This window comes from Centroberyx gerrardi, chromosome 4 (genome assembly GCF_048128805.1).
Source record: "Centroberyx gerrardi isolate f3 chromosome 4, fCenGer3.hap1.cur.20231027, whole genome shotgun sequence".
Classification (NCBI taxonomy): Eukaryota; Metazoa; Chordata; class Actinopteri; order Beryciformes; family Berycidae; genus Centroberyx; species Centroberyx gerrardi.
The window spans coordinates 33,065,853-33,093,451 of record NC_136000.1 but is presented as its reverse complement, the minus strand read 5'-3'; the positions used below and the strand labels follow the sequence as shown (position 1 = coordinate 33,093,451).

General features: G+C 41.4%; 1 protein-coding gene across 1 annotated transcript; it reads left to right on the top strand.

Moving 5' to 3' along the window:
- The first annotated feature begins 574 nt into the window (after positions 1–574).
- Positions 575–16,386, top strand: LOC139907755 (transmembrane protein 263-A). The gene is made up of 3 exons (XM_071894252.2): positions 575–712; positions 2,655–2,784; positions 15,830–16,386. The coding sequence occupies exons 1-3, from the start codon at positions 707–709 to the stop codon at positions 16,108–16,110; spliced, it is 417 nt and encodes a 138-aa protein (XP_071750353.1). The 5' UTR covers positions 575–706; the 3' UTR covers positions 16,111–16,386.
- The last annotated feature ends 11,213 nt before the right edge of the window (positions 16,387–27,599 follow it).

Here is a 27,599-nt window from a genome sequence, read left to right as displayed (position 1 = left end):
ATGGATGTACAGAAAATGATTTTTTTTTTTTTATTATTGTTATCATATGGTAAATGGTATCAGGTTGAGATTTTCAAACAAGCAAGCGAGCGACTTTTTTTTTAACTGCCTTCTTAAAAAAACAGTGTTCAGTCACGCTAATTATTGCAGTGTTTTTCAAGCAGAAAAAAACTGTATTATCAGCTGATTATCAGCTCTTATCATGAGCGGGACAGTGTAGCTCCGCTAAATTTGACCAAACGCTATGACTCAAGGCCAAGGCTGGGTGAGTACCGTACAGACACCATTAGATACGTAACACAATAAAAAAGTGCGGCTGGCTACACCACGGTTTCACAAGAGACGGCTCACGTGACCGCATATTTTGGAAAAGCTTTTCAGATTTTCTGTTAACCTAGGTCCTAATATGTGAAAGTGTAAACCCACCAGGCCTCTCTGCTTGACTCCACAGTGTGACTCTGCTGACAGTGTGTGGCTGAGCGCCGCCATTACAGCTACCAGCACAGTAAACACTACGACGTCACTTCCGCCCCCAGCTTGACAGCAAAACAGCAGAAACAGGAGCGATAAAAACATCAAGAGCTGCTTTCTGACAATAACTAGCTGCTGCTTCAAGCATCTAAGTATTTTTAAATATTTTAACGTCACTGACAAGTGGAGCGGAGTTTGCGGATATTGGGATTGAAGAGGTTTTAGAGATAAAACAATGAAGGTGAGTTGGGGGAGCTGGATTATGTTTTGGTCTCTGTCATGACGATAGCTAGAAAGTCATTAGCTGTGTTATCAAGGATAACAGGCCTAATGATATTCACAACAGCTTGTAATGTTAATTGACCGAGTGGTAAAGTAAAAAGTTATCCTGGTGTGTAGCACCTAAAATCCTGTCGGAGGCTGTTGGCTTTATCTCAAGTAAAATGCTTCCCAGATTCCTGACTTGCCAGTGTCCATCTGTGTTGTGTCAGCAAAGTAAAACAACTCCCTGCTCTACAACACTAAACCTGCAGCTACAACAGCAGCCGACCTACTCACACATCTAAATCCACTGATTCTATTTATTACTGTAAAGTACAGTGCTGCCTAAGCAACAAACAGAAGACATAAATTGCTTACACACAACAGAAATGATATAGGCATATTCTATACACACACAGCTCGATAGCTTTCTGTCTGTGTGTTTCTTGTCTGATCAGTCTATTGGCTGACAGCAACCAGGATTAAGATACCAGTTAGCAATAATATATTTAACTAAAATGGCATTCTAAAATCAAATGATGTATGGAAGAGAGGTTGAGAGAAAACGAGACAAGAATTGGAATACACAGTTACAACCATTGGGTTAAACTCTGTAAAATGGAAAAGGAAAGTATGTAATAATCATAAAGGAAAGGCTGTCTATATAATAGAAAAAATAAGAAATAAGTGCATGGATGTGAATGATGTGAATCAGCAGTCTACATCAAATAAAAGTAGAGTGGCATATATTTTGGTCAGTATGCCTGTGTGAGTGGTCAGTTGGAAGTTTGAGGTTCCGATTAAGGATAATGTTTTGTGTTAATAATAAAGAGCAATAATGAACCTAATCCTGCATCCTGCAGTAATTGATCAGTCAGGACTTCCCTGCTTTTCCATGCAGAACTGCTTTGACTCGGTAACATATGAGGCCCAAAACGTAATAATTGACCATAATGTAGCTAATTACTGCCCATAATGTAATAAAATCAAATGTAGTAAAGCCCATAATGTAATAAAAACCCAATAACGCAATAAAAAAAAAAAAGATAAGATAAGATTAAAAAAAAAAAGCTTTTTTGCCCATTATGTAATAATAACTTGTTATTGCTAGTTTATTACATTACAGGCCTGATAACAGCATTTTTCCTAAATAATGTAATAACATAGCCTAAACCAGTAATGTAATAGGCTAATAGTCAAAATGTGTTTGTGTTCTTTTTGGTGTCGACTTTCTGGTGCTTTGGGATAGGCTCCCTTTGTGCCACATTTTGTGGTGTTGTATGTTGTAGTTTGCTTCATGCTGCTTGCTTTGTTCTTTGTGCTGCTTTTCATATTTCCCAGTATACCTTTTGATACTTTTGAGGAGGTTTGTTGAATGCTTTGTTGTACTCTCTGCTAAAGAATACTTAATGATTCTTGTAACATGCTTTGTGGCGCCACATGGTGAACCACATCTACCATGTGGTATTTTGTGGTTCATCCGAGATGCATTTCCATCATATTAATAGTTTGTACCAGCTTTTTTTGTTTGTTTTGTTTTGTGTACTGGCAATGCTTTAGTGGGAGTAGAAATATGTTACTTGATTAATTGGTATTTATACGATGAGTTGCGGCGTTTTAGGTGGTACTCCCCACTTGAATTGAGTTGACAAATAGATCACCTATACTGTGAAGAGGTAAACAATAAACAAAGTAATAAGTTATTACATTATGGGCAAAAATGCGATTATGTTACAGGTTTTATTACGATATTGGATTTTTATTATCTTATGGGCTTCATTGCATTTGATTTTATTACGTTACAGGCAGTTATTACATTATGGTCAATTGTTAGCCTATTTTGGGCCTTTATAACATCAAGTCTGTGACATGAGAATGCTGAAGAAGCCCTTCTTTGAGGCATACTGTCACTTTTCCTTCAGGTGCTCACTTCAGAGCAGGAGGTGGGGGAGGAGAGCAGTTTGTCTCCTGTTGACCCCCACAACCACCACAACCTTCAGGAGGGGGAGCAGGAGGAGGTTCCCCCCTACCTCAGAGAGGAGCCCCCACAGGGTAAGGAACCACATCCACACACTAGCCCTCAGGGAAATGATAGCTTTACTAGTAGAAATTTTTTTTTTACAAAGTCAGCTCTTCCCAACAAATATTCTTAGGGTTTGAAAATCAAACCTATTCCTGCATTTTGATCGCAGAAAATACATCCCTTTGAAAATGACAACAATAATTACTGCAATTTTCACAAATTACCCCAAATAGGAAAGTTCCTGCTAGCTTCGTGAATAAAAAATAGCGTTGTTTTCATTAGGATGGGGTATTGTCAAGGACCTCACAATATGATTCAATATTGATATGATGTCGGGCTGCACAATTAATCATATATTAATCGAGGTTTCAATTACAGCCTCAGCGCTATGGTAATCGTGAAAAGTCATGATTACTATTCCATTTAATAGGCTACTCCCGCTGTGTCAAAATCAAGTTTTTATAACTTAGTTTCAAACTGCTGTAACCACTGCTCTAAACAGTAAATGAGCGTTGTAACCAATCACAGACATCTGTTGAGCTTGTTGAGTGCACTAGTGAATCAGAGGCATTTACATTATAACTCTCTGAGTGTTGAGCAGTTTGAGACATCACCAAATAAAAAATGTTACTGTTTACACACACTGTTACAAAGACATGCGTTTGGAGCAAATTGTAGAATTTTATGTTACACTTTTGTTTTCGTGACTCCGACTATGGTAGCGCTTAGACCACCCTCTAGTGGCAAAAGGCGGTATAACCAGTATGACCGGCGTTGAAGAGCGAAGCAATACTGGTGTAAAAAGGACACCACTGTGACACTTTAGTGGCAAAACAAAAGATCCTGCTGGGATCATCTAAGTACAGTAGGACATTATAAATAGGTGTGTATAGTTTAAGTTTTACAATGATAAACAACCAAAATGACTTATTGCAAGCAACTGCCTGTTAGATTCAAGAATCTATAGCTAATGTTAGCTAGATTGTCAATACCAGTCCCAGAGCAGGCTTGTGCACATATACATGCTAGTTAGGTGCCCCTTCTCAGGGAATTTTGGCAGTATTTATCCCTGTTGGTACCATGATTGAACCAGCAATTGAGAGAGTAGTCACACATGACTGTAGCTTTAATTAATATATGCAAAGTTTGATACATTATTGCCAAATAAAACTCCCAGCTTCATGGCTTTAATGTTTTGGCTATTTTATTTTGAATTCATTCCAAGACATCTATGAGAGGTTATCCCTTAAGTTATGACTTACTCACTATTTTTGACTGGGCTACACTTATTACACTTACTGCACTGTCCCTTCAGGCCCACCATGTTGTCCACATTGATTTAGTCCACGTTCTCAATCACCATACCTACAATATGAAGGCAATATTGTGGCTTTTAGAGCAGCATGTAGTGGAGCTAGGGATACAGCGGAGGGCCTTGTTGGATAACTAGAGATTTCATTTTAAACTGCTGGACTGAATGTTTTTACATATTCAGCTGAGTGAACCTGAATATAATGTCTGGTCTAAAAAGCAGCACTGCATGTTGCTCTAAAAGTGAGGGTGCAAGGTCAATTTTTGAGGCAGTGCCAATGGGCAGTACTTACCTCTGCAACTAATTATTCAGTTTCTTCAGCAACCTTTTGGTACAAGGTGATGTAGTAGTCATAGTAGTCATATCGTCCATATATGCCGTGATGGATGGAAGACACAACACTCCTTGCAATCTTTCCCCACCTACCACCCACTTTGTTATACCCACTTATTATTTTCATTGCCATAGTGAAAGCCAGAGGGGAAATTGTGCACCCTGCCATTATGCGTATCTCCAGATGCTGCCATTTATCAATACACATGATATGATGTTAATATCCCTTGTGCCATAATCCAAGGCGAGCATTCCTATGGAGGCCCAATGCTATAGTAAACTCCACTGTTGTGAAGCACATCTAAATATCTTGAAAATATTCCCTGACCAGATTTTAATAATGGTTGGAACTCAAAAGCTTCCAACAATAGGTTATGAAGCACAGAGCCAAAGGCATTAGCAAGCTCCAAACTCCAAAATACCACAAGGAGATTTTTCTTTTTCTCCTGCCTGACTGATTGAATTTGGTGCCACATCATGCTTTTTTGCTCTAAGCACCTGGAAAAACCTGGTATTCCAGCTTTTTGCACTGTTGTGTCAATTAACCTAGTAGCTTGACAGCCTCTGTGCCACCACACTAAAGAAAATATTCCCTTCTACATGTAGGCAAATACACTAATATCTGCAACAGTGTTCTATTTTGGAATGAAAATCCCTCCTGCTCTATGATCTGTGTTTCATCCACGTTAACTTACCACACGCACCTTACCACATTTATTTCTTCTTTCCACTTGGGAGGGCAAACATTCATGGCCCATCACTCTAATCACATAATAGATGGTGGGAATGTTAAAAGCCTTTGTTCAAGACAGGTGTTAGGGATATGATCTTGCCACTGAATAGACCTGATACAATAAAGGTAGACAGTGTTGACTCAGTGTTCTTGGCTGGCATATGTTGTCGATGACTTAGACCCATAGCAGAGGGTGATAAGAACACAAGCACAGTGCACTTGTACTTTTCTATTGAGAGTTGGGGATTTTATCTCCCATACTCATGTTAATAGGCTATGCATTGCTGTAGATGTTTTGCCAATGTATTTATCTGTCATTGTGACAGATGTCATTGGGACAGGTTGCTGAGGAGATGTTGGAGCACAGGTAGGTAAAATTCTTGACAACTTCAAGGATGTGGGTGCCTGCGGTTACTGAGGGGTAGTCAGTTGTATGTTGGCCCATAACGTTAATTTTCATGCTGATTATCTGACCAAGGTGCTGCAGGCAATTGCATATTTGTAGATCAGTTTCTGCAAGCCGTGTTCTGTGTGAGCTGTCAGGGCAGCATCATCTGCAAATAGAAGCTCTGCAAATGGTATCTTCTGCTCATGACATTTCTTGAGGTTGACAGCAATGGGAAAAGCATGTTAATGATGGATATCTGTGCTCTGACCCTAACACTCAGAATATGTCCTTGTGGCCAGCGTCTGCAACCTGCCAAGAACCATGAAGGCAAAGATTTCCCAACAGTACACAGCAAAACAGATGTCATGGTAGTTTGCAGTTCCCATGGTCACTCTTGTTTTTATACAGGGTGATGATATTGGAGTTTCATGTCTTGAGATATTTCCCTTTCCTCCAAGCACTGGTAGAGGAACTTACAGAATTTTGGGAAGATGACAGGTTTTGCACATTTCAGTACCTCAGGTATAATGTCATCCTGCCCAGAAGACTTTGGCCCGGATCTACTAACGTGTCGCAATTCCCAGCGCTGCGCAAAAGCAATTGCGGGTGCAATTGGTACCGCCAGAAAGTAGGGCACGCAAATGAGCAGAGGCGCAGATAATTAATTAGAATTGCGACTGCGCTAATATAAGGGCCAGGCTATGCGCACAATAGCCCATTTGCGGCAACGTAATGATGGGCAAAAGCGCAAATGTCTCTCCAGTGGAGCTGGAAGTGTTGGTGTCAGAGAAAACCCAAAAGAGCTGCAGAGAAGAGATGTTTGAAAAAGTCACTCTGGAATGACATAAAGTGAACGCAGTTGGGCACCACAAGCACGATTTAGCGGACGTAAAAGGCGCTGGTATGATATGAGGAGGTGAACCAAAATGCTTTGACCAAAGGCTGCCTTGGTTCTTTGGTACATGGCACGGATGTTGCCAGAGGCAAGTGGATCCTCCTACTGAGGTTTTGCCAGCAGTTGTTGACAGAGCATCTGGCCATTGATTGAACTGTACACCAGGCAGCTTTCTTGGCCCTCAGTGAGTGAACAATTGGGCTGTGCTTGTGTTTGGGATGTGCTGTGTGTTTTGCTTGGAGCATGGGTTCAAACACACAGCCAAGTTTTCACAAACCAGTCAGCATTGTTCCTTCCTCCAGATCTGATGCATAGGGGGTGTTTTTTATTTTTTATTTTTTTACAATGTATTATTTTGGGGCCAAGACTTTACTGAATACCAAGTAGTGGTCAGTGTCAGAACCGCTTGTCTTGTGATGTCAAGGTCCAGGTGCTAAAAGCAGAGTTCAAGTCATCATTGATGTACATTGTTTGACTGCCATGGTAGCCAAGGAAAGTGGGCCATTTAGTCATGGTCTGCTCCAAACCTGGCACTGAGGGTTGCCAATATGAAAACATTTTCTACAGCCTGGGATTTTGTTCATGGTGTTGTGAAGCTCCATGTAGAACATGGGTGTCTGGTGTTGAGTGAAGTGTTGGGGCTTGGAACACTTAAAATGGTGATATGACCAGAAGCAGCCAGTCACAATAATGTTTTTAACTTTTGTTTATTCAGAAAAGATATATTGAGCTTGCATACACTTTTCCAGCAGTCTCTTGTTCATGCACATGCACATGAAGAAATAGCTGAATATGAGCATCAGTCAAGATTGTGGTTTGCCTTCACTTAATTTTGTAACTGCTAGGGATGGGAATCGAGAACCGGTTCCAGTTGAGAACCGGTTCCAAATTGTCTGATCCATCGGAATCGTATGCCTCCGAGGTTATCAATTCCTTTTATCGATGCCGGCATGTTGTTGTCTGACAGTTGTGCATGCGCATTGCAAAAACTCATGCGTCATGACGTCAAACTCTGCATCTACGCTGCTGGAAACTTGTAACAAGAAGGAGTCATGGCGGAGAGGAAGAAACGGTCCAAAGCGTGGCTTCATTTCACGAAGAAAGATGACAACAGTGCTACTTGTAACGTCTGTAAAATTATAATTTCTGTGTTCAAAAACACTGCGTTTTTTGATGTGGAAAAAGCGCTGCCTGGAGCGCTTTTTGTGAGGAGAAATAAGAAGCGGATCACGGCAACGTCACCTGAGGTTAGCTGAGCAGCTGCTAGCTCACTAACCAGCTGGTTAGCTCTTCTATCAGACAGAACAGTGTTGTGCAACAAGCAAAGGCTTACCAGATATTTCCAATACATGTCCAGTATAATCCATACTGCCTTTATGATCGCTGTTGCGGTAACGTAAATTCACTTCTTACAACGTCCCATTTCTCCACCGGCACTTTCACTTTCTCCATATTTGTTGTTGCTATGGGAAACGGCCAGCGTCTCTGTCATCGCGATTGGTCGGCTGGGAAAAAGCGGTTCACGTCACCCAGCGCTTTTCTGAAAAGTTGAACATTTCTCAACTTTTTAAAGCGCTCCGCTCTGATGAAAAAAACGCAGCTGCAGCGCTTTTCGGGAGCAGCCGCCTTTTGTGCGCCTTGCAGCCGCTTCCCATTGCTTTTAATGAGAAAAGGGCACTGGCAGTTGGGGAAAAAACGCTGTGTGAACGCAGCCTTAAGGGTGGAAACACCAGCAATATGTTGAAACATCTTAGGGTAACCATCTAACGATCTTATTTGTTTTCCAAGTTATATAATTTTAAGAAAAGGAGCATTGTAATTTATTTTAACATGTTCAAATGTTATTAGGCAGACATTCTACACTGTGTTCAGACTCAAGAGATAATAAAACAGCTGCGTTGATGCTGAAAACCTGTGTAGGCCTACTTTTTTTTCCACACAGAAAATTGATCGGGAATCGATAAGGGAATCGATAAAGAACCGGACCGATAAGCAGAATCGATAATGGCATTGGTATCAATAAAATCTTATCAATTCCCATCCCTAGTAACTGCTGTAACTAACTGCTGGCAACATCAGATGTCAACATCCGCCTCCTTATACCCATTAACCCCTACGTTTTAGGGTTGTTTCCTATAGTTGGTTTGGATTATGTTCTCACCCCTAATGAACTGCACCACAGTTCTCTTGGAAGAGGACAGAGACCCACATTTTCAGGCGTCTCGGTGCAGTTATTTGGTGCCTGAGTTAGAATGGCATTGTCCTCACCTGGCCAAATTAACTGAAATAAAGGAGTAAATGCTCCAGAGTTTATATAAACTGACTAACTAAGCGAGTGTGAAAACGTTTTTGCAATAATGAAAACATTTCCATTGAGTTTTTCTATATTGATACATCAATTTCCAAAAAAGTACTCAAATGGACACACAGCTACTCTTGCATTCCCTTTTCTGTTATCTTTTATCTTTTTTCACCTCTTTTTGTTGCTCCTCTTTGTCCCCCTCTCCCTCTCTCTTCCATCTTTCTATCTCTATCCACTTATAAGTATTTACTCCTCTTTACTTTTCCTCATTCCTCTCTCCTCATCTATCCTCTTTCCCCTCCTCTCTCCCTCTCTTCTGTTAGCTGTAGTTGTTGTTGTCCACTTTATCTGGGTTATGGAAATGAGGAGTCTATCAGAGAACAGACTGAGACTATTTTTGGATCAGAACATAGAAATTGCCATGCTGTATAAATGCCACAACACTTGCCTTGGTGTTTAACGTCATCACCAAGACTGTTTTGCTTTACAAGATGGGTTATGCAGAAGCTGGGCACATCTTATAGCACTAATTATAAAGCTATTTTACATTAAGATATGATTCTTACTGAAAATCATAGTGGTAAACTACTTCGGAGAGAATCCCCATAATGATATACAGTATATAGCACCACAAGGTCTAAGAATTGCCTTGACCTGCATGTGTGTCTGCTTTTGTTTGTGTGTGTTGCGTGTGCTTGTGTGTGTGTGAGTTGATGGAAATCATGCTCATCATGCTGATGGAAACAGATCAGTCAGAGCAGCAGGTTGGTGTTGTGGAAAACTGATGATGGATGGCGTATCACGACACAGACAGGCCTGGCTCTGTGTGTGTGTGTGTGTGTGCAAAGTCATCAATAAGGACAGCATGTCGTGTCAGTCATACTGACTAATGACAACAGAATATTCAGTCAGGTTGTCCAGAGAGGGATACTCCATTTACCTACCCTCTTTCATGAACACTGCAGTGTAGACAGACAGTCAGACAGTCAATCATTTTCACAAACATGTACATGTATTCAGATCAGAGATATTTTCATAATCCTTGCCGTTTGTATGCAATGCTTTATGGTGCATTGCGGTGTGGTACGTTGAGGTGCAGTACGGTGTGCTGCGTTGCAGTGCGCTACATTGCATTGCGGTGTGGTACAGCACGGTATGGTGTGGTGCAATGGCTACATTACCACACAGTTACAGTGTGGTGCGGTGTGGTGCCTTGCATTGTGGTGTGCTACGGTGCGGTGCCATGGAGTACAGTGTGTTATGGTGCGTTGTGGTGCAGTACATTGCAATATGTTGCAATGCGGGACTGTACGTGTTGCATGTTGTGTTGTCAGTCTACTGGGGCTTTTTTTCTCAGCTCTGTTCTGACTGTCGGGACAGAAAACACAGTGTCATCAGACACACACACACACACACATACATCAGTGTTTCCCACACATAGACTTTACTTGGGCGGGCCGCCCAGGTATATTAACGGCCGCCAAAGTATATTTGGCGACCCATTTTAGCTTTTTTTTTTTTTTTTTTTTTATCCGTCTGAGACAACGACGCCATCCGCGATCGATTAACTAGTGGACAATCTCCCCTCGCTCTAAGTTACCCCTCCAGGGTTTCCCACACATAGAAAACTTTGTATGAAAGTATATAATTGTAAAACTGCGTGTAGCGCATTGATTCGCTCAGCCCCTAACTGCTCCACGCGATCTCTCTCTCTCTCTCTCTCTCTCTCTCTTTCTCTGTCTCTCTCTCTCTCTCTCTCGCTCACTCGCTCTCTCACCGGACCCGTCTGTTCGCCTCCCACTGCACACACGTGAGGGATATTTTTTTTCCATGCCAAGAAGACGGCTGACTGAATTCCCGAAAAGAAGAACTAGCAGTTAACGTTACTCGGAATACAGCTGAGTTTCCGAGATTAGCACGCTGTATAGCTGCTAGTCAGTATCCACTGAGTGGACTGATAACGTTAATATTAACTTTTTAACTCTGACTCTGAATGTTTGCTCCCTCAATCCAGATTAATATTGAAAAATATTTTCAAAGAAGGAAAAGGACTCGTCCTGAGGAGGAGCAGGACAGTCTGGACCAGAGGAGCTGAGCAGTAAAACAGAGCAGATAATAATGTCAAAGGCTGTAATGTAACAATGTAAAGATACAGGTGAGACTGACAGCACAGAGAGATGTAGCAGGGCAGAGGGGCAGAACAGCAGATTTCTCTGTAAAACGAGTCTCATTTCTATTCTTCACCTTGTAGACAAAAGCAAGCAACAAACAGAACAGTGTAGCACTGTTTATATTTTTAAGTTATGTTATCTTTGACACAAAGTACTTTAGATATATACAGGTTAGTTATTTGTTTGACAAATGGAACTATTTAAAATTGAGTACATTAGATAATTTTTCAGCCATCCAGGTAGTGGGATCCTTTATTGATATTAGCCTATATATTGACAATATAAGAGAATACAAGAATAAAAAGGCACTCAACCCCCCCCCCCCGTTGTCAACCCACCTACCACCACAAGTACATTCGAATTCTGTGGGAAACACTGTACATACAAGGCATTTGTGATATTTCAGTCACCTGAAAGGAGTTGGTGAGTTTCTGTTGAACTACAAGTTTGGATTTCATCAGTTGCTACATCAAAAGTCACACACAAGTCACAAATCCTAGCTGGTGATTTTGAAAACTGCAGCTGTAAGGGACAACTCTCTGTTGGCTCCAGAGTTTTTCTTTCCTCTCCTGACTTGGTCGGCTGTGCCGTTTTTTTGAACTACCGCATCCTGACATAATACCATTGGTCTAGTGCTCATTGTATCACAAGGCATGCTGGAAAATTTTATATCTATACAGTTTCAGTAAGCTGGCTACCCACACTTTCTAGCAAAATTACTGCACAACCCAGGCTGTTATGGAAGCGTGTGTATGTCTGTCAACCCTCCTTCCTTCCTTTAAAGAGAAGATAAAAGCTAAAGTGAAAGAATATGAGGAGACAGGAAAGACAGGGAAGATAAAAGCAGACAGAAGAGGAGGAGGAGATCTGAAAAAATCCAGACAGAGTTCTAAGTGAGAGAAACAGGGGATCAGTCATTGTATTCCTCTGGGATAAGACCATACACCATACTATACCGTCTTAGATGTCTTTGGGAGATACCAAGGGGGTTCTTCATAAAACCCAGCAGCAGGGTTAGCATGATGTTACGGCCTGAGACTGCCATGGTATGTATTTTCTCATTCATGAACATTAATTACCAGTTCAGTTTTACCATCACACCATCCCATTTTGATCATTAGCATTAATTAATTCTGACTGCATGAAGTCTTGATTGAGATCCCACGTTTTAGTTTCCAGACTATTTGATAGTCTGGAAGCTGGATTATTCAATGTGTGCATTGATGATTTTGGCCGTGCCTTCCCTTGCAAACATGTTTATTCAAAACATTGGTCTCCTTTGAATCGTGCATTGGGGCTTAAATTAGAATCAACCGTAATAAAATGGTAAAATATGCTTTACTAAATCTGAAATGATTTTTACGTTTCCGCATGTTTGCCTATAACTTATTATAAACCTGGTTCCAGACTCCTGAATCGCGTCTTGCCCACTCTGCAGTCGAGCGATTCAGAGAGTCAGGTATTGCTGTAGTCAACGGCGTGTTCTAGCTTGGAGAAACAATCAACCCAATCAGTGCCTTTGTGGGTGGGACTACAGTTTGTTTTTCATTGGCATTTTGGCGGAAAATGCAAAGACGATATTTTTGTCAAAAACCACCAACATTCTTGGTGAAGTTAGTAAATACGGCCAGCATCAGTGTTACTGAAAATAACATCAGAGAGACGGCTAACAAGGAGGCAGTCTCAGGCTGAATAATGAAGTGGTAAAGGAATGGCCATTCAGTCTGAATATCAGGCTATTATAACATATCACTGATCATCACTGTGATCAGTAATCTGAGCAGGTGAGTTGTACATGGCTGCTATATTGCAGTAACTTATAAATCAGAAAAGAAAACAACTCAATGCCCTCAGTACAATTATGTCCAAGATGGCACCATCTAGTGGCAACAGTTGATGAGCAACCTGATGAAGCAATGACATGCGATACGCGTCGTTCGCTCCATGGTTTTTATGGACAGTTATTATGTAGCCAATCAATAAAAGTGTTGATCTAAGTAATTCTGGTGTGTGCTGGAGTACTAAATATTTGACTGAGATTCCTCCTGCATCGTTTGGCACCTAGGAGAACAGCACTGCTGTGCACAGGGTAACTACATTTATACTAGAATGCACAACAGTGCAGTATGAATTACCACCTGCGGACATTTTCCCTCCTGAATAAAAAGAATTTTACTGCGTCAAATTGCATTTCATTGAAGTCAGTATCAGTATCATGAAGCTCCATTTGCCAATGCAAGTACAAGTATTCGGGAGAATACTACAGATTAGGGTTCGACCGATATGGGTTTTTTAAGGCTGATACTGATACCGATATTTTTTAACTGAAGCTGCCGATAGCCGATATTTTGTGCCGATATTGAATATTGTTACATTTGAAAATTGCTATGCAAAAATATAAACAAGAAAACAATTACTAGGGTAAATCCCTTTTTAATGAAATGTTTGAATAAACAAAATGATAAAAGTGCCCTGAGAGATACTGTCAACAAAAGCTTTTTTCTCTTTTCTTTTACCTTCATTGGTATAGACACAATGCAGAGCGCGTCATACTTCGAAAGCCACGCCCACCGTGGGGGAAAACAATATCGCTAACAAACCGGCAAAAGCGGCGGTCGAGAGGAAATCTTTTCAGATATGCACAGCCAGATGAGGTTTTTCCTGTTTTCGAGTAGACAAGTCTGTCAAAGAATTATTTCGACACACTGCTTCCAACAGAGAGGGAAATGTACATTGAAAAAATGAACTTAATTAGCCTCCATCAATGTCCTTTTTCATTACTCCAATAAAGCTGGATAAATGATCCCACACAGTGGTCTGAAGTGAAATACTTTGACATTTACCACTACTTAATTTAATCACCAGGTAAGATAATAAGTTTACCTTGAATAATTTCACTAATTTCACTAATGCTGATGTGACATTGGTTATTAAAGTGGATTGTTGCTAAGTTAACTATCTTATGTTAGCTAACAAGTCGGTGAGATTTCTCATTACTTTTGTACCCTGGAATGGCAGTCAATACAGAGCAAAATATCCTGAGACCCACACATGAACACAGCTCATCTGTTTTATAGAGAGGAATTGGCTCAGTAATGTTAGCTTAGTAGCAACCTAATGTTAGGACAGCATGCAGCTTTTAAACACATTTTAACATACAGGTTATCTTACAAGAATATAACTAGATAATTACTGGTAAGTTACTGACCAGTGACAAAATGCTGGCCACAATATAAGTGTACTTAGTCTCGGGGTCCCAAAGTTTCCCCCGTCTTCTACCATGTACCACTGTCTGCCTCTCTCCTTACGGCCTGGATCCACATTTTTCTTCTTAACAGCTCCCTTGTTTTGCTCGGGAGCACAATAATCTGTAATTCACAGTTTTTAAGTTTGTTGGCTGTGCAGCCCACCACACAGCAGCTTTTAGGCATGTTTAATTTGTGGAATAATGACAATGATGTACATTCAGACACACAAGGTGAATGGAGAGCGGTGCAGCGGTTTCCCCCACGATGGGCGTGGCCTATTTTAAGCACTGTCTCTATTGTAAACAGTCTTAAGTCATATTTCTGACACAAACATATGCAGACAAAGTATATACTGTATGTCCTCATCTAAAATTTTTGAAAAGAATAAATAAACATTACTAAAATAATTATCTTTTCGATAAAACATTAAATAAATAAAATGTGCAAAGAAAATAATACTGCACATGCAAAATAAAATGTCCTGAGACCTAATGTCAATAAAATGCTTTGTCTCTGTGTTGTTAATTGGCTCATATAGTTAGCACTCCACCTAATGCATGGTTTAGTGACTGCAGTCAAGTGAGCCATCTCTTGTAAAACCATGCTCTTGCCAGCCGCTCTTTATATTTTGTCACGCGTTTAAACATGTCTTTACGGTACTTACCCAGCCTGCCCTTGAGTCAAAATAACTTTATTAGTCACATGTGGTGGAGCTACACGGTCGCACTAATGATAAGACCTGATGATCCGTGGAATACGTTTTTGAAAACTGTGTTTTTAGAAAGGCTCTTTATCATGAGCGGGACTGCGTAGCTCCGCCATTGATGTCTGATATTGTGGCTAATCGCTGGCTAATATGGGCACTGCCAGCGCTGTACCGTTAACCATCTCATGAAGAACAAATGGCTGTGAAAAGGCAACCAGCCTTCACTTGCACATAAACACGCTAGTATGAAAAGTATTATTTGATTGAGGGTTTAGGGGTCACGCTAATATTTAAGATAAGATAAGATAAGAATAAGGTAGCACTTTATTGATCCCCTTGGGGAAATTCAGGTGCCACAGCAGCAATTGACGGACAATACCAAAGAAGTAAAGTATGTCAAGTCCAGGTAATAAAGAAATAAAGGAAATAGCTACTAACATAGAATAAAGGTAGTGAACATAATATACAACAATAGAGACAATAGAGATAGTGCAAATAATGCAAATAATAAATGCTATTCGGATAGTTCCATGGATATATTCCTTATATTCCTATTTATAGCTAATGGTGTGGCTGCTGATCTACTAAACACTGTAGTTTAGCCAGCCATCGTTTAACCGTGAGTGAATTAGCCTACACCTTACATTATATTCCTACCTGGACAGATTATTGTAAACTTCTATTGTATGTGAAACTTAAATTCAGTTCTGGCCACTTTGTCAATTGTTATAGCTTACAACTGAGATAATTTGCCTCTTGTTTACAGCCATGCAGGCGGTCAGCAGCTGCTCCAAAGTTACGTGACTACAAACTGAGCTCAGTCACTGCTAAGCCGACAGGCAGTGGCGGGAGACTGAATAGCCACTAGAGGGCAAAATCAGACAAAATATATATCGGCGAACCGATATATCGGTCGAACCCTACTACAGATATTATCAGTGAACCTATAACTATACGCTCCTTAAAACTCTCTCTCTCCCTCTCAGACCCAGATAAGGACCACCCCAGGCCAGAGGGCGGAGTCATGTGGAGAGTGGGCGGCGGCCTGTTCAGCATGACACGCAACGTTGTTGGAGCAACGCTGGGAGGCGTGGCCTGGGTAGGAAGTAAAAGCTTTGAGCTCACCAAGACGGCCGTGACTAGCGTGCCCTCAGCCGGCGTGGGATTGGTCAAAGGGAGCGTTTCTGTGGTAACAGGAGGTGTCGGGGCGGTGGGCTCAGCGGTGGCCAGCAAAGTCACACCCAAGAAGAAGGACAAGGCTGACTGATGGACGATGTGTGTGTATGTGTGTGTGTGTGTGTGTGTGTGTGTATGTGTGTATGTATGTGTGTGTGGGTGTAATGCAACCAAGAGCAAAATACCTCGAGAGATTTGAATGGATTTCCATCAAAGTACTCTGGAAAAAGCTTAACATTTTTGCCCCTAGCCCACCGGACCTAACTGCTTCGGTTCAAAAATAAATATTTTGTTGAAGAATACTGTTGTTATTAATTATCATTAGAAAATTATTAGAATTGTTGGGCTTTCATCTGGTTTGGGCTCACATGGTATGTCCCCTCGATCTTGGTTTGGGTAATGACCGAAATTGTTCCTGTTGGAATCAAGAGTGAGTGAAGCTCTGCTCTCACGTGCTGGAAAAGAACTAGAGTGCTGGTCAGTTCAAGTTTAGTTTCATTTTACTTCTGTACATCTGTAAAATGGTTAAAAGTCCTAAAGTTTATAACACTTTTCTTTTTCACTGTCCACAACCAACTTTCATGTCTTGTTTATCTGTATAGATGATGCCTCCTTATTCCAATAATGTACATTATGTGCCTACATAGATGCAGTAGATAGAGATTCTAGTTAACACTGAGTTTTCCAGAGAATCAATTGAAACGACAACTGCTGTTTTTGCTTTGTTTTTTCTTGTTTTTTTGTTTTTTATCAACTGAACCGAGTCCTTTAAGGGATATATTGATATTCGGATTTTAATTTAGTTTGACAATTTTCATCACTGTGTACTTGTCATAATGTCGGGAAAAAGTTTCTGTACGGCAAAAGTTTCTGTACTGGTATTTAACAGAAAAATGGCTTCTTTTTGTGAAACTTATGAATCCTCTTTTCTCTTGCCCCCCTCCACAGGGAAGTCAGGGTCTGGAACCGGTAGGAGTTTGTTTTCTTGTTTAAGGACAGTCTCCCCCATCAACCCTGCTTCTTAGCTTTCCTCAAAACCATTGGATACCACTAGCTGCAGTAAGCTAATTAATGAGGTCATTTGCAGCTAGCAGTGCCCAGTGGTTTCTGTGAGGAATGCTAGGACTGCTAGCAGGGTAGCTGAAAGACCAATTTTTTTTTCCCCCCATGATGTTTAAAGTACCCACCAAAAGATCTATAACAGACTTCAGTTCAAAATGTCAACGCATCACTTCAATGTATAGATGGAGCAATTCTGTATGGGACTGGCTACTGTCAGTGTGGGACCTTGGCTAATATGGCTATGCTTTCAAGTTGCACCATTTTGCCCCTCAACAAAATGTTTAAGAGGAAGGACATAAAATGGCCACCTCAAAATGGCCTCAAATGGGAGCTGTGACATCAAGAGAAAGTGAGGGATTTCTTCTCCTAGTGTTTACATCAGCCTACATATAGTTCACAAACCTGTCTGTTATTGTGTGATAGTATAAAGACAAAACTTTAGTTTCCCAATTTGTTTGTTTGCATTTGTTTGTATTTTGTATCTGGACTGTTGCTGTGAATCTACCTTTTCATGTGAATTATATAAAAAAAAAAAAAAACATTTCCTACATTCACTGCATGCCTCAAAATGGTGTTTTTCCTACACAACCTTCTCTCTTTTCAACTATGTGATCTCTTATGAATCCAGTTCAGCTTTCCCCTGCTTTCCAGTTTTTTTTGCTTTCTGTCTCAGAATTTCTGTCTGTCTGCCTAACTCTTTCTTATTCTGTCTCCCTCTCTTTCTGTCTGTGATCCGCTGTCAGTCTCTCTTCCTCTCTCTCTCTGATAGTTTTGAACCTGTTCTTGGAGAGTCTGTTACTATGAAATTGAAATTTTCAGACTAAGCAGTTTTTGTGTATTATAGAATTATTTTTGCAAAATGGATGAGGCTGTCTTCTATAAAGTAAAAACGGCTGTATTTTCTGTCCTGTGTGTGGTTGTTTTTTTGGGGAGAAGGAAAGATCAGAAGTGTCAAAAGAAAGCAGGAGGGCACTGTCTAAAATGACTATTAATGTTAAGACAGCAGGGTGGTGTAGTTAGTAAGGACACTATAAGTCAACCAGAGGACCCAGATTCAAACCCCCACCCTGCTGCAGTGTCCTTGAGTAAGACACTGAATCCCTGAATCTAGTGTGGCAAGTCGGTTGAAAGATACTAGAGTTTTGTTATATGGTATACCAACTTGGTTTTACTGTATAACGTCGAAGAATAAGGAAAAAGTAAACATGTCATCCCCCACTAATGCCTCTGGGCCAATCAGTAACGTCTTATACCATGTGGTTTACAGCTGTCTTCCAATAAATCAGATAAAATAAGTAATACAAATGTGTAAAAAGTCAAACGTATTTTTGTAGGGCCACTTGCGTTGTCTGCTAGTTGTTGATTTTTTTGACATTTGTGGTACCCCCTATTGGCTGATTATATAAATTGTCCAATCCCCATTCTGGACCAAGCGGCCAAAACCACGGGTGAATAACTGTGCGCTCACACCAGAAGCGTCATGAGCGCCGCTGGGCGCTCTGCTCGCTGGCTGCTCGCTGCCAGCCCTCAGCAGTCGTCGCTAGGGGGCGGGGCGTTCAAGCAGCGCTGCAGACATCAAGTTCGGTTGTGGCCAATATATCAAGTTTGTAGTAGAACTATTCGGGCCTGCTGTGAACTGTGACAAGCATGATCAAATAAACAAACTTCCACGTTTTCCTGCAAAATATACCTAGTCTGTATTTCATAAAATAATGCTTCTGGCATTTGTATTTAAGCTAGTAGCACAGTAAATTTAATTTTACTACTTCTACACTGTACAGTAGGCCTAATCACGCTTACCAGAAATCCCTACTATCTCTGACACTTTCTTCCATGCATCATTTTTTTTTTGTTTATGTCTCTCTAAATGAACAAGGACGGGTCATACAGCTCCGGGAAACCGGAGACCGCAACAATCAGTTTCTCCTCCATTGTCAGTATGGAACAAATATTTGCTAGGAACTTCATAAGCCTACATAGGGAGACGTTTTCAGCGGGAAGAAAATCAAATCCCAATCTGCAATTGGTTGCTGCTTCAGCGCGTCGCTGCTAATTTGCATAAAGTTCACCTCAGCTCAACTTCAACTCGTCGCTCTGGTCGCTGGCATCGTGCCGCTCGCTGCTGCCACAGAGTCGGACGCCTCTCGTCGCCAGCTCCCACTGAAAATGAATGACTGCCGGCCGCTTTTGTAGCTCATGACGCTTTTGGTGTGAGCGCACAGTAAGGAAGTGGCTGAAAGCTGCAATTCTTCTAACGTCCGCTAGGGTCAGCTCCAAAAAGACTCTAAATCCCACCCAACTCCATTCAAGTCAATGGGAACACAGCTCAACTTCTCACTCAAAATATAAAGTCAATACATTTTTTTGACAAGAGATTTTATAGTCTCAGTAGCTAATTTCACTTCTTCTAATATGTGTCCGTATGGCGATTTTCAAAATAATTGCGCCATTAACGGGATATAACGGTTATAAAATGGGGTAGTTTTCTGAGTGATTGACAGGTCGCCTGTCCAGTGATCGCGCAGGTCGCCGATCACGGACCAATAGCAGGCGGCGCTGCGGGAAACCCCCGGCTTCGCTCTGGCTGCTCCGGCTCCAAAAAATGTCGACATGGCAGCGCTCGTGAACCCCAACTTTTGGCTTCAAAACGGCCCTTCAGAAACCTATGGGTGACGTCACTCACTACGTCCATCTTTTTTTACAGTCTATGTTCTGGACCAATTAAGTACATAAAGGAAAAGCCTTCAGGGGAGAACTGTAGACTAGACTAAACTGTTTTTCAGAAAACTAAAAATAGGGTAAAATCCATATGGCATACACTGATGGCCCTGAAGCACAGCTGGATAAATTCACCAAATTTCATGCCACTCAAAACATATTTTTTTCTATTTGTGACCAGTAATTGTAGTGCCCCAATTTTGAAAATGCCCGAACGCATTGGTGAGATCTATAATTTTCATCAAAATCTGATCAGTGGTTATGGATAGATGGATGAACGAAAGAACAGACTGATCGATGGAACTGCGTTATGTGACTTGATCACCAGGGGATCTAGGGGACCTCTGGTGTGTCAGCTCTTTTTACTTTAGTGCACGTGTGTGCATCCTTCTGCTTGGTCTCAAGCAGAAGCAGCATGGAGCAACTAATCATACTCATCATACTACTCTTATATGATATGTCATCAATGGAGTATCACAATATAATAAAAAATAAGGCAGCCTAGAGGAACATAGCTTTTTTTTTTGTAGCTAACGTTTGTTAGCCTAGCTATCTTGTTTGCTAACGTTAACGTCAGCTAGCTAGTAGATCACCTAACCGTTAGATAACACATGAAGAGTGCCATTCATAACATAGCCTAATTGCTAATAAGTAAACAGACCATTTCTTATTCCATTTCATAAACTTGACACGTGCAGCTACGGAGTGTCAGGTAGTTAGCTAATTACACAACTTAGCTAAGTAACGTTAGGGAATTAACCTTTAGTTAACGTTAGCGCTACTAAACCTACAACATAAAGATGTGCTAGTCATAACATGGCATCATTAGCTACTACAATGTCAACAGAGAGTATTTTTTATTGTATCTGGTTAGCCTGAAATGTCTCAGCTATAAGTAACAACTGCTCTGGTTTGCTTTTATGCTTTTACAATGACAGAGAGCCAGTGTAGGGCAAAATGGAAGTACCTTAGGGACAGATACTGTACAAAAGAGAGGAAAGAGCAGAAGGAGAACTCAAGATCAGGAGCTGAAGGAGCCACAGAAGAAGAAATGGAAATTTATGTCCATTTTGAGCTTTCTTGAGCCATATGTTAAAGAGAGGCCAGCAGCAACATCATGTTTGAGGAGGAGGGAGAGAGCAGTGCTGAAGCACTGTTAAATTGTTTGATGGCAGAGGTTAGTAAAAGAAAAATAATTCCTGTTAAAGATTTAACAGTTATCAGAAATGTCTGTCAGAAGTCAAATATATTTTTATATCATTAATATTAAAATGTAGTTTCTTTTAATGTTTTGTTGATATCAAGTCTGTTTTTGTCATTCATTGATACATTAGGAGTGGGATGATGACAGCCCCATCACAGAAGACCCTTGACCTTCAGTCTCAGCCTCAGCCCCAGCCCCAGTCCTAGTCTTAGCCCCAGCTGCATCAGACCACCCCCCATGTTACAACAAAGCATCACACCACCAAAAGCAGGCAGAGCCCATGCCACAGATTTCTGAGTACCAGCAAGGTGTTCTGGCTGCCTTTAACAAGGAGCCAGATGATGAGGAACACTATGTCCTGAGTCTCCTAGGTCCCCTCAGGCGCTTAAGCCTGAGAAAGTGAGGTCAGGTAAAGGTCCAAATTCAACAGCTTCATAATGAAGAAGAATTTGAGGACATGGACAGTTAAATCAATCAATCACTACTCACTCACTCACTCACTCACTCACTCACTCACTCACTCACCTCATTCACTTATGCATTTTTAATCAATACATTTATTCCATATTTTTATCTATACAATATATTTATTAGGCTACATATATATTTATTACATTATATTCATAGAACTGTTGTTAATTTGTTATTTGATGTTGTTTACATTGTTATATTTATTGCTGCACGGGACAGGCGGTAATTGAAGATGTGTTCCGCCGTCGGTTGGTTTATCCCTGCGCCTCACGCAGAGACAATGGGCCTCATTCACAAACAGTGCGTACGCACAAATCTGTGCTTAAACCGTGCGTACGAACGTTTTACGCACAAATCCGGGATTCAACAATATTTTCTTACCTGAATTTGTTCGTACTCTGCGAACAAATTTAGAACTGCCTCAGACCATGCGTACGCTCAAATGATGAAGGCTCGGCTGTCTTAGAAAATGTAAACACACACCTTTTAACTAAATGCATAGCATATTAAAACCGCATTCATTAAAAAAGGCTTTAATAGACAACAATATTTAAAACAGTTAATTTACTAATGCATTGGCCAAATGTATTAAATAACCATGAAATTGATGCCCTTTCATCCTCATCAATTATTGTCATAATTAAAATAGTCCCAGTCCTAGCTTACAATGTATAGTAGAGTATGAGAATGTCCATATTGAAATGTAACAGTTTTGGTCATTCATTGTTTTTATTGACTTCGCCTATAATGATCGGCTACTCCCACCAATCTCTAGTGCCATGAAATTGCGCATATGTAGCCAATGTTAATTGGTAGCCAACTGGTTAATTGGTAGCCTATTAAAAGGCATGCAGGGTATATAAAAGATTCCAATTTACCTCCAAGCAAGTGTTAAGATGGCATATCTAGCCTTGCTGGAAGATATTGCAGCCTGTGCCTTCAGGAGAGAGCGCATCTTCAGAGTCCCGCCTTGTCTCCTCCCAGAATTAACTATGCAAATGACTATAAATACACCCCTTTTGTTACCTTCTTGTCAAAAACGATGGTGAATGTGCCTGTGTTCAGTGCTCCCCTCTCCAAATATTTCCAATGTGCTTTTACACATGCAGTGTTTTTGTAAATAAAGGTAAAATTGCACAACTGAACTGATTCAAAGATTAAAAACAAAACCATATAATGTGACATGTCCAGTGTTCGCAGCGCTGCCGCTCCAAATATGGCAATGTGCTTTTCCATTTGTGGCATTTCTTTCTACACTATTTTTTTTTTTAGTTTTACGCACGGGTGGCCTTTCCTTTCATACCGTTCAGTCCCGCAGTCAGCGCACAACTTCAGTGGATCTCTGTGCGCCTTGGCAACTGTACGTGCGTTAACATGTCACATAAACAAAGAAAACTGTCCAGTTTACTGGCGATCTTGGTTTCGGCATTGCGAGTTAAGGCCTGATGTCATCTGTGGGAAATTAGTTTCACTAGGTTTTCATTGCGCTCAATTATGAAATAAATTACCTCTGGGCGTGTTTACCGTATTTACAATATGTGAAACCTTTCTGATGAGGGCAGACTTTGACACAGCAACGGTAAACATTTGAAGAGAAGGATATATACACAACACACCAATTGCGTTTTTAAAATGTAGTAGCTCATTGAATTTACTTTTGTTTTCTACTGTCTTAATGTGTTAGCTGGTTACTTTTGCCATTCCTATTGTGGATCTGTTATAATAAATTGTTTAAGAATAAAAAAAAAATCTTTACCAACTTTACTACAACTATGTACATGTATTCACCAGGGTTGGATAACATTGAAATTGAAATGAGGAAAATCAGACAACTCCCTGGGTTAGGGTTAAATAAAAACTTAACAATAATCATGTTCCTGCAGTACAGGGATCCGGTCATTTGGAGCAGACACTGCAGCTGCCAGCCTGCTTCTGAGGGTGTTCCCAGACCGCTGGAGTGGCTCATTGGCTTCGTCACAGTCATCCCCATCATCACCATCACCATCTTCGTCAGGCTCCAAAATGTCCCCATTCCCGATGCAGAGGTTGTGGAGGAAAAGGCAGTCAATAATTACCTCCGACACAAACTCCACCTTCACCTCTAGCGCTTTCAAAAAGATGGAGCGCCACCTGGTCTTCAGCACCCCAAATGCCCTCTCCACCACACACCTTGCCCTGGACAGCCTTGTGTTGTACCTGCCCTCAACAGCATTCCGGACAGACTCACGGAATGGGGTCATCAGGCAAATGGGTTGAGCCAAGCAGGGATACCCTCCGTCACCTATGAGGCACCATCCTGGAGGTGGGTACAGCTGGTGCACATACAAGGGGCTGCACCTGAGGACCCTGGCATCGTGCACACCGCCAGGGAAGCCCACGTGGACATCCAGAAAGCGACCCTTGTGGTCACAGACGGCTTGAAACTGGATGGAGTGGAACAGTTTCCGGTTGAAGTAGTCCGCCGCAAACCGTCCAGGTGGTACAATGCAAACATGGCACCAATCTATGCTCCCTGCCACATTGCTGAAAGCTGGGGAACCAGACAGCTGCTGGAACCCAGCCCCGATTTCCTCCAGCTCATCCCTGTTGGGGCAGTGGATCAGCCTCCTAAGCATGCCTTGGATGCCCTTGCTGACCCGGTGCACCATGTCGTGACACGTGGTGCGGGGAATGTCAAAGGCCTCTGACACAACCCTGTAGGATGTGGCACTAGCCAACCAGTACACAAATACAAGAACCTCAAATGCCTTCCCCCATCCATGGTCGGTGTCCCCCTGTAGTAGAAGGATTAGGTTCTCCATTGTTGGCCTTGACAGACGGAAGTTCTTCCTAAGGTCACCTTCCCCGAAATAGAGGCGCAACAGGGGAACATGAGGATTTACCCTGCAGTATGGCCCTCTTGCAACAACCTGTAAAGGATATTTATGAAATTATTTAGATTGACTATTTATTCTTATAATTTATTTGTCTATTAAATGATTTATGATTACTATTTATTTTGCTTATTAGTTACTTATTTGTTTATATATCTATTGATGATCAAACATACTGTATGTATCAATTTCTATGATCATGTAATGAGGCCTTTTTCACTTTTAGAAATGTGTTTGATGCATGAAGATTAAATGATCACTTTAAAGATTAATTTATTCATGAGTCTGTCAGTGTTCTGATGCTATAAGAGATTGTAATTTAAGAAGATTCTCACTTTTTCTCTCATCTCAACTGTTCACATCACATTAAAATACTGGGAGCTAGTGAGCTGACTGAAACTAGATAATGTGCTAATACTTCTGGGGGAAATCCAAAAATCATCATGTACATCTGAATCATGTACCGCAGGCGACGAGCTGATTGCCTCTGTCGTCTGATAAGAGGCATGGCGAGTGAAGGAGCTACTCTGGACACAGGACGTTAAGGTACAGAAGAGATAAACAAACGGGGGCCGCTGGCCGGGTTTGTTTTCCTTCAAATCTCCGAAAACGTTGCAGCAGATTTATAAACAGGCGTTATTTTTGATAAACTGACCACATATTGGGAATGTGCATGGTTACTTTCTCGCCTGAAAAAATATTAAAACTTAATAAAGTGACATATTAACAGTCGTAGAACCAAAATTCCAACAGCTTTTAGCCTGCTTTAAAATCCCCGCTATCGCTGCAGGCTGGTGCGAAATGCATTCTGGGATACTTGACTGTATACTTCAGTGTGAACAGTCTGCTGGTAATGGCATACTTAATTTCATAATTTCAATCATTTAGTAGGCAGTATGCAGTACATACTCATTGAGTATGTAGTAGGCAGTACATTAGTATGCGGTTCCGAACACAGCCATGGTCCCGTTCCATTTAGGTGTGCCAGGGCCAGGACCCTGGTATTGGGCATGCTGTCTCACTGGAATAGCTGTGACACACCTAAATGGATCAGGACCATAATTAATGTTATTGCTTACATCTGTGTTTACCCTGCAATGACATGTCAAAATGGCCACCATGAAAAGGGCCTATGCCCTGTATGCTACAAATGACATTATTTTCCCTGTCTCTTGCCGTGACTCTAGTTTTCCTTGTGTTTCTCTGTGTTCCCTGCCTCCCTTGTGTCTCCGCCTCCCTGGTCTGTCTCTCTGTGTTAGTCTGTGTCTGTGTGTGTGTGGCGTGGGCGTGGCTCCCTCTCTCCCCCAGCTCCTGGGCTGCGGTCGAATAGTCAAAAAAATACGTCCTAACTCCTATTCCTAACCACTTTCCCTTGACCTCGTTGGAAAACGTCATGAGGTCAAGGAAAGATGTGAAGGAGAATTCATAAGGACTTAGGAAAAGACTAAGAGAATCCGACTGCACTTACACTAGGCTACGTAATTATGCGACGGCGGATGTTAATGACGTGGGTCTGCCGTGGTGAAACTACAATGTTCCGAAGATGGACTACTAAAAGCGCATCTTAGATACTTCGCCCCGTGCGTTCTTACCGTGTTGTTTCATGCAGGCTATATAAACGTGGACAACCCAGTGAAAAATATTGCTTCATCACCAAGGTTGGAATTGAAATAAAAAAGGAATATAGGCTACCAGTCACAAAACTGAAACGAAATGGTTGTCACATTGAGAATTGGTTGCTCACGCTCACCCTCCTGTCCACTCATATTTATTGACATGAATCCCAATTAGTATGATTGTATGAAAATTATTGTTAAATTCATGCAAGATAGGCATAACTTGTTAGGCCTACAAATCTACTACTGTGCATATCATCATTCTTAAGTTTCAAACATGTTGAATTAAAAACATCATCTGGCTAAAAACGTCTCATATCCCTTTTTCTTGAAAGACAGATTTCTGTGTTATGGTTAATATGCTGATTATGATCTGATTATAAGCCTATGCATATAATAGCTTAAGAACCACCACACAACTCAGTAAACACCTTGAAATGTTGACTTGATTGTGCTTTGAAGTTATTATGGCTGATACAGGCCTTTATTAAGGCAAGGGTTTCAGCATCTGTGACTGAAGTAAAATTAATTAATGATATTCCTAAAGGCTGGCAATACAACAACGCTCAGAATGAAGAAATAACTAATGCAAACTGAGCATAGGTTACGCTACAACGTTAACTTCACTTTGATCATTTTACAACAGCAGCGTAACGTTCATAGTTTGCCTCTATGGGTTTAACATATTGTTGACAGTTCAAAACATATAAGCATATTAGCAAGTTATGGCATAAGATGGAACATGCTTAATAAGCAACGGTAACTTGCTTGATGATCTGCGTCCCTTGTCGGTCATGATCATTTGTTTTCGTGAACGGCTGAATGGTGCGTCGTTGCTGCCGCAAAGAATTGTGGGACGGCATTATCTCCTTTCCTTTTGTAAAGGATGGTCCAGTGTATCCTATGCTAAAGGAGCTAAGTAAGGAAGCATTGAAGCACCTTTCCTTAGCATGTAGAGAATTCGAACAGCTCTTATCATGGCTGCCACTTAGGTACTTCCGGGTCATTTCACTCAGTTAGGAACCTTCCTAAGCAAAAAAGACTATTCGACCACAGCCCTGGGCTCCTGATTTACCTGCACACCTGAACCTCATTACTCATCTCCACCAGTATATCTACCCTGGCTTGTCATCCATTCATCGCCAGATTGTTCCACCTAACCTGTGGTAGACACACTCTCGGTCGCTCTGTATTCACGTCAGAGTTAATTCTTGTGTTCCTTGTCCCGTACATTTGATCGTGTTTCTCCTGTGTCCAGGATATCCCTGTGTGTCTCTCCGCCTGCCCACGCCATTCCTGCCAGTCTGTCAGCTCCCCTGCCTGTCTGCCTGCCTGCCACTCATCTGCTTGTCCACCAGCCAGCCTGTCAGCTCACCTGCTAACCCGCCTGCTCATCTGCTCGTCCGCCCATCTGCTAGCCCAGTCTGGATCGTCTCCACCACTCCACCCTGCAACCTTCATCTCACTCCACTCAAATCCAACCACCAATAAACCTTTTCCCTTTTCCATCTACCTATTGTCCGTGTCTGCATTTGGGCCCTTGAAAACAAACCCTAACAGAACAATCTGGCCAATATGGACCCAGCAGACACTGACACCCTCCGCCTGGCTATCGCCAACCAGGGCGCTCTCGTGG

Excerpts from the sequence above, each read along its gene's own strand:
- LOC139907755 (XM_071894252.2), top strand. Across the intron at positions 2,785-15,829 it reads CAGAGAGGAGCCCCCACAGG|ACCCAGATAAGGACCACCCC; the intron begins GTAAGGAACCAC and ends TCTCCCTCTCAG.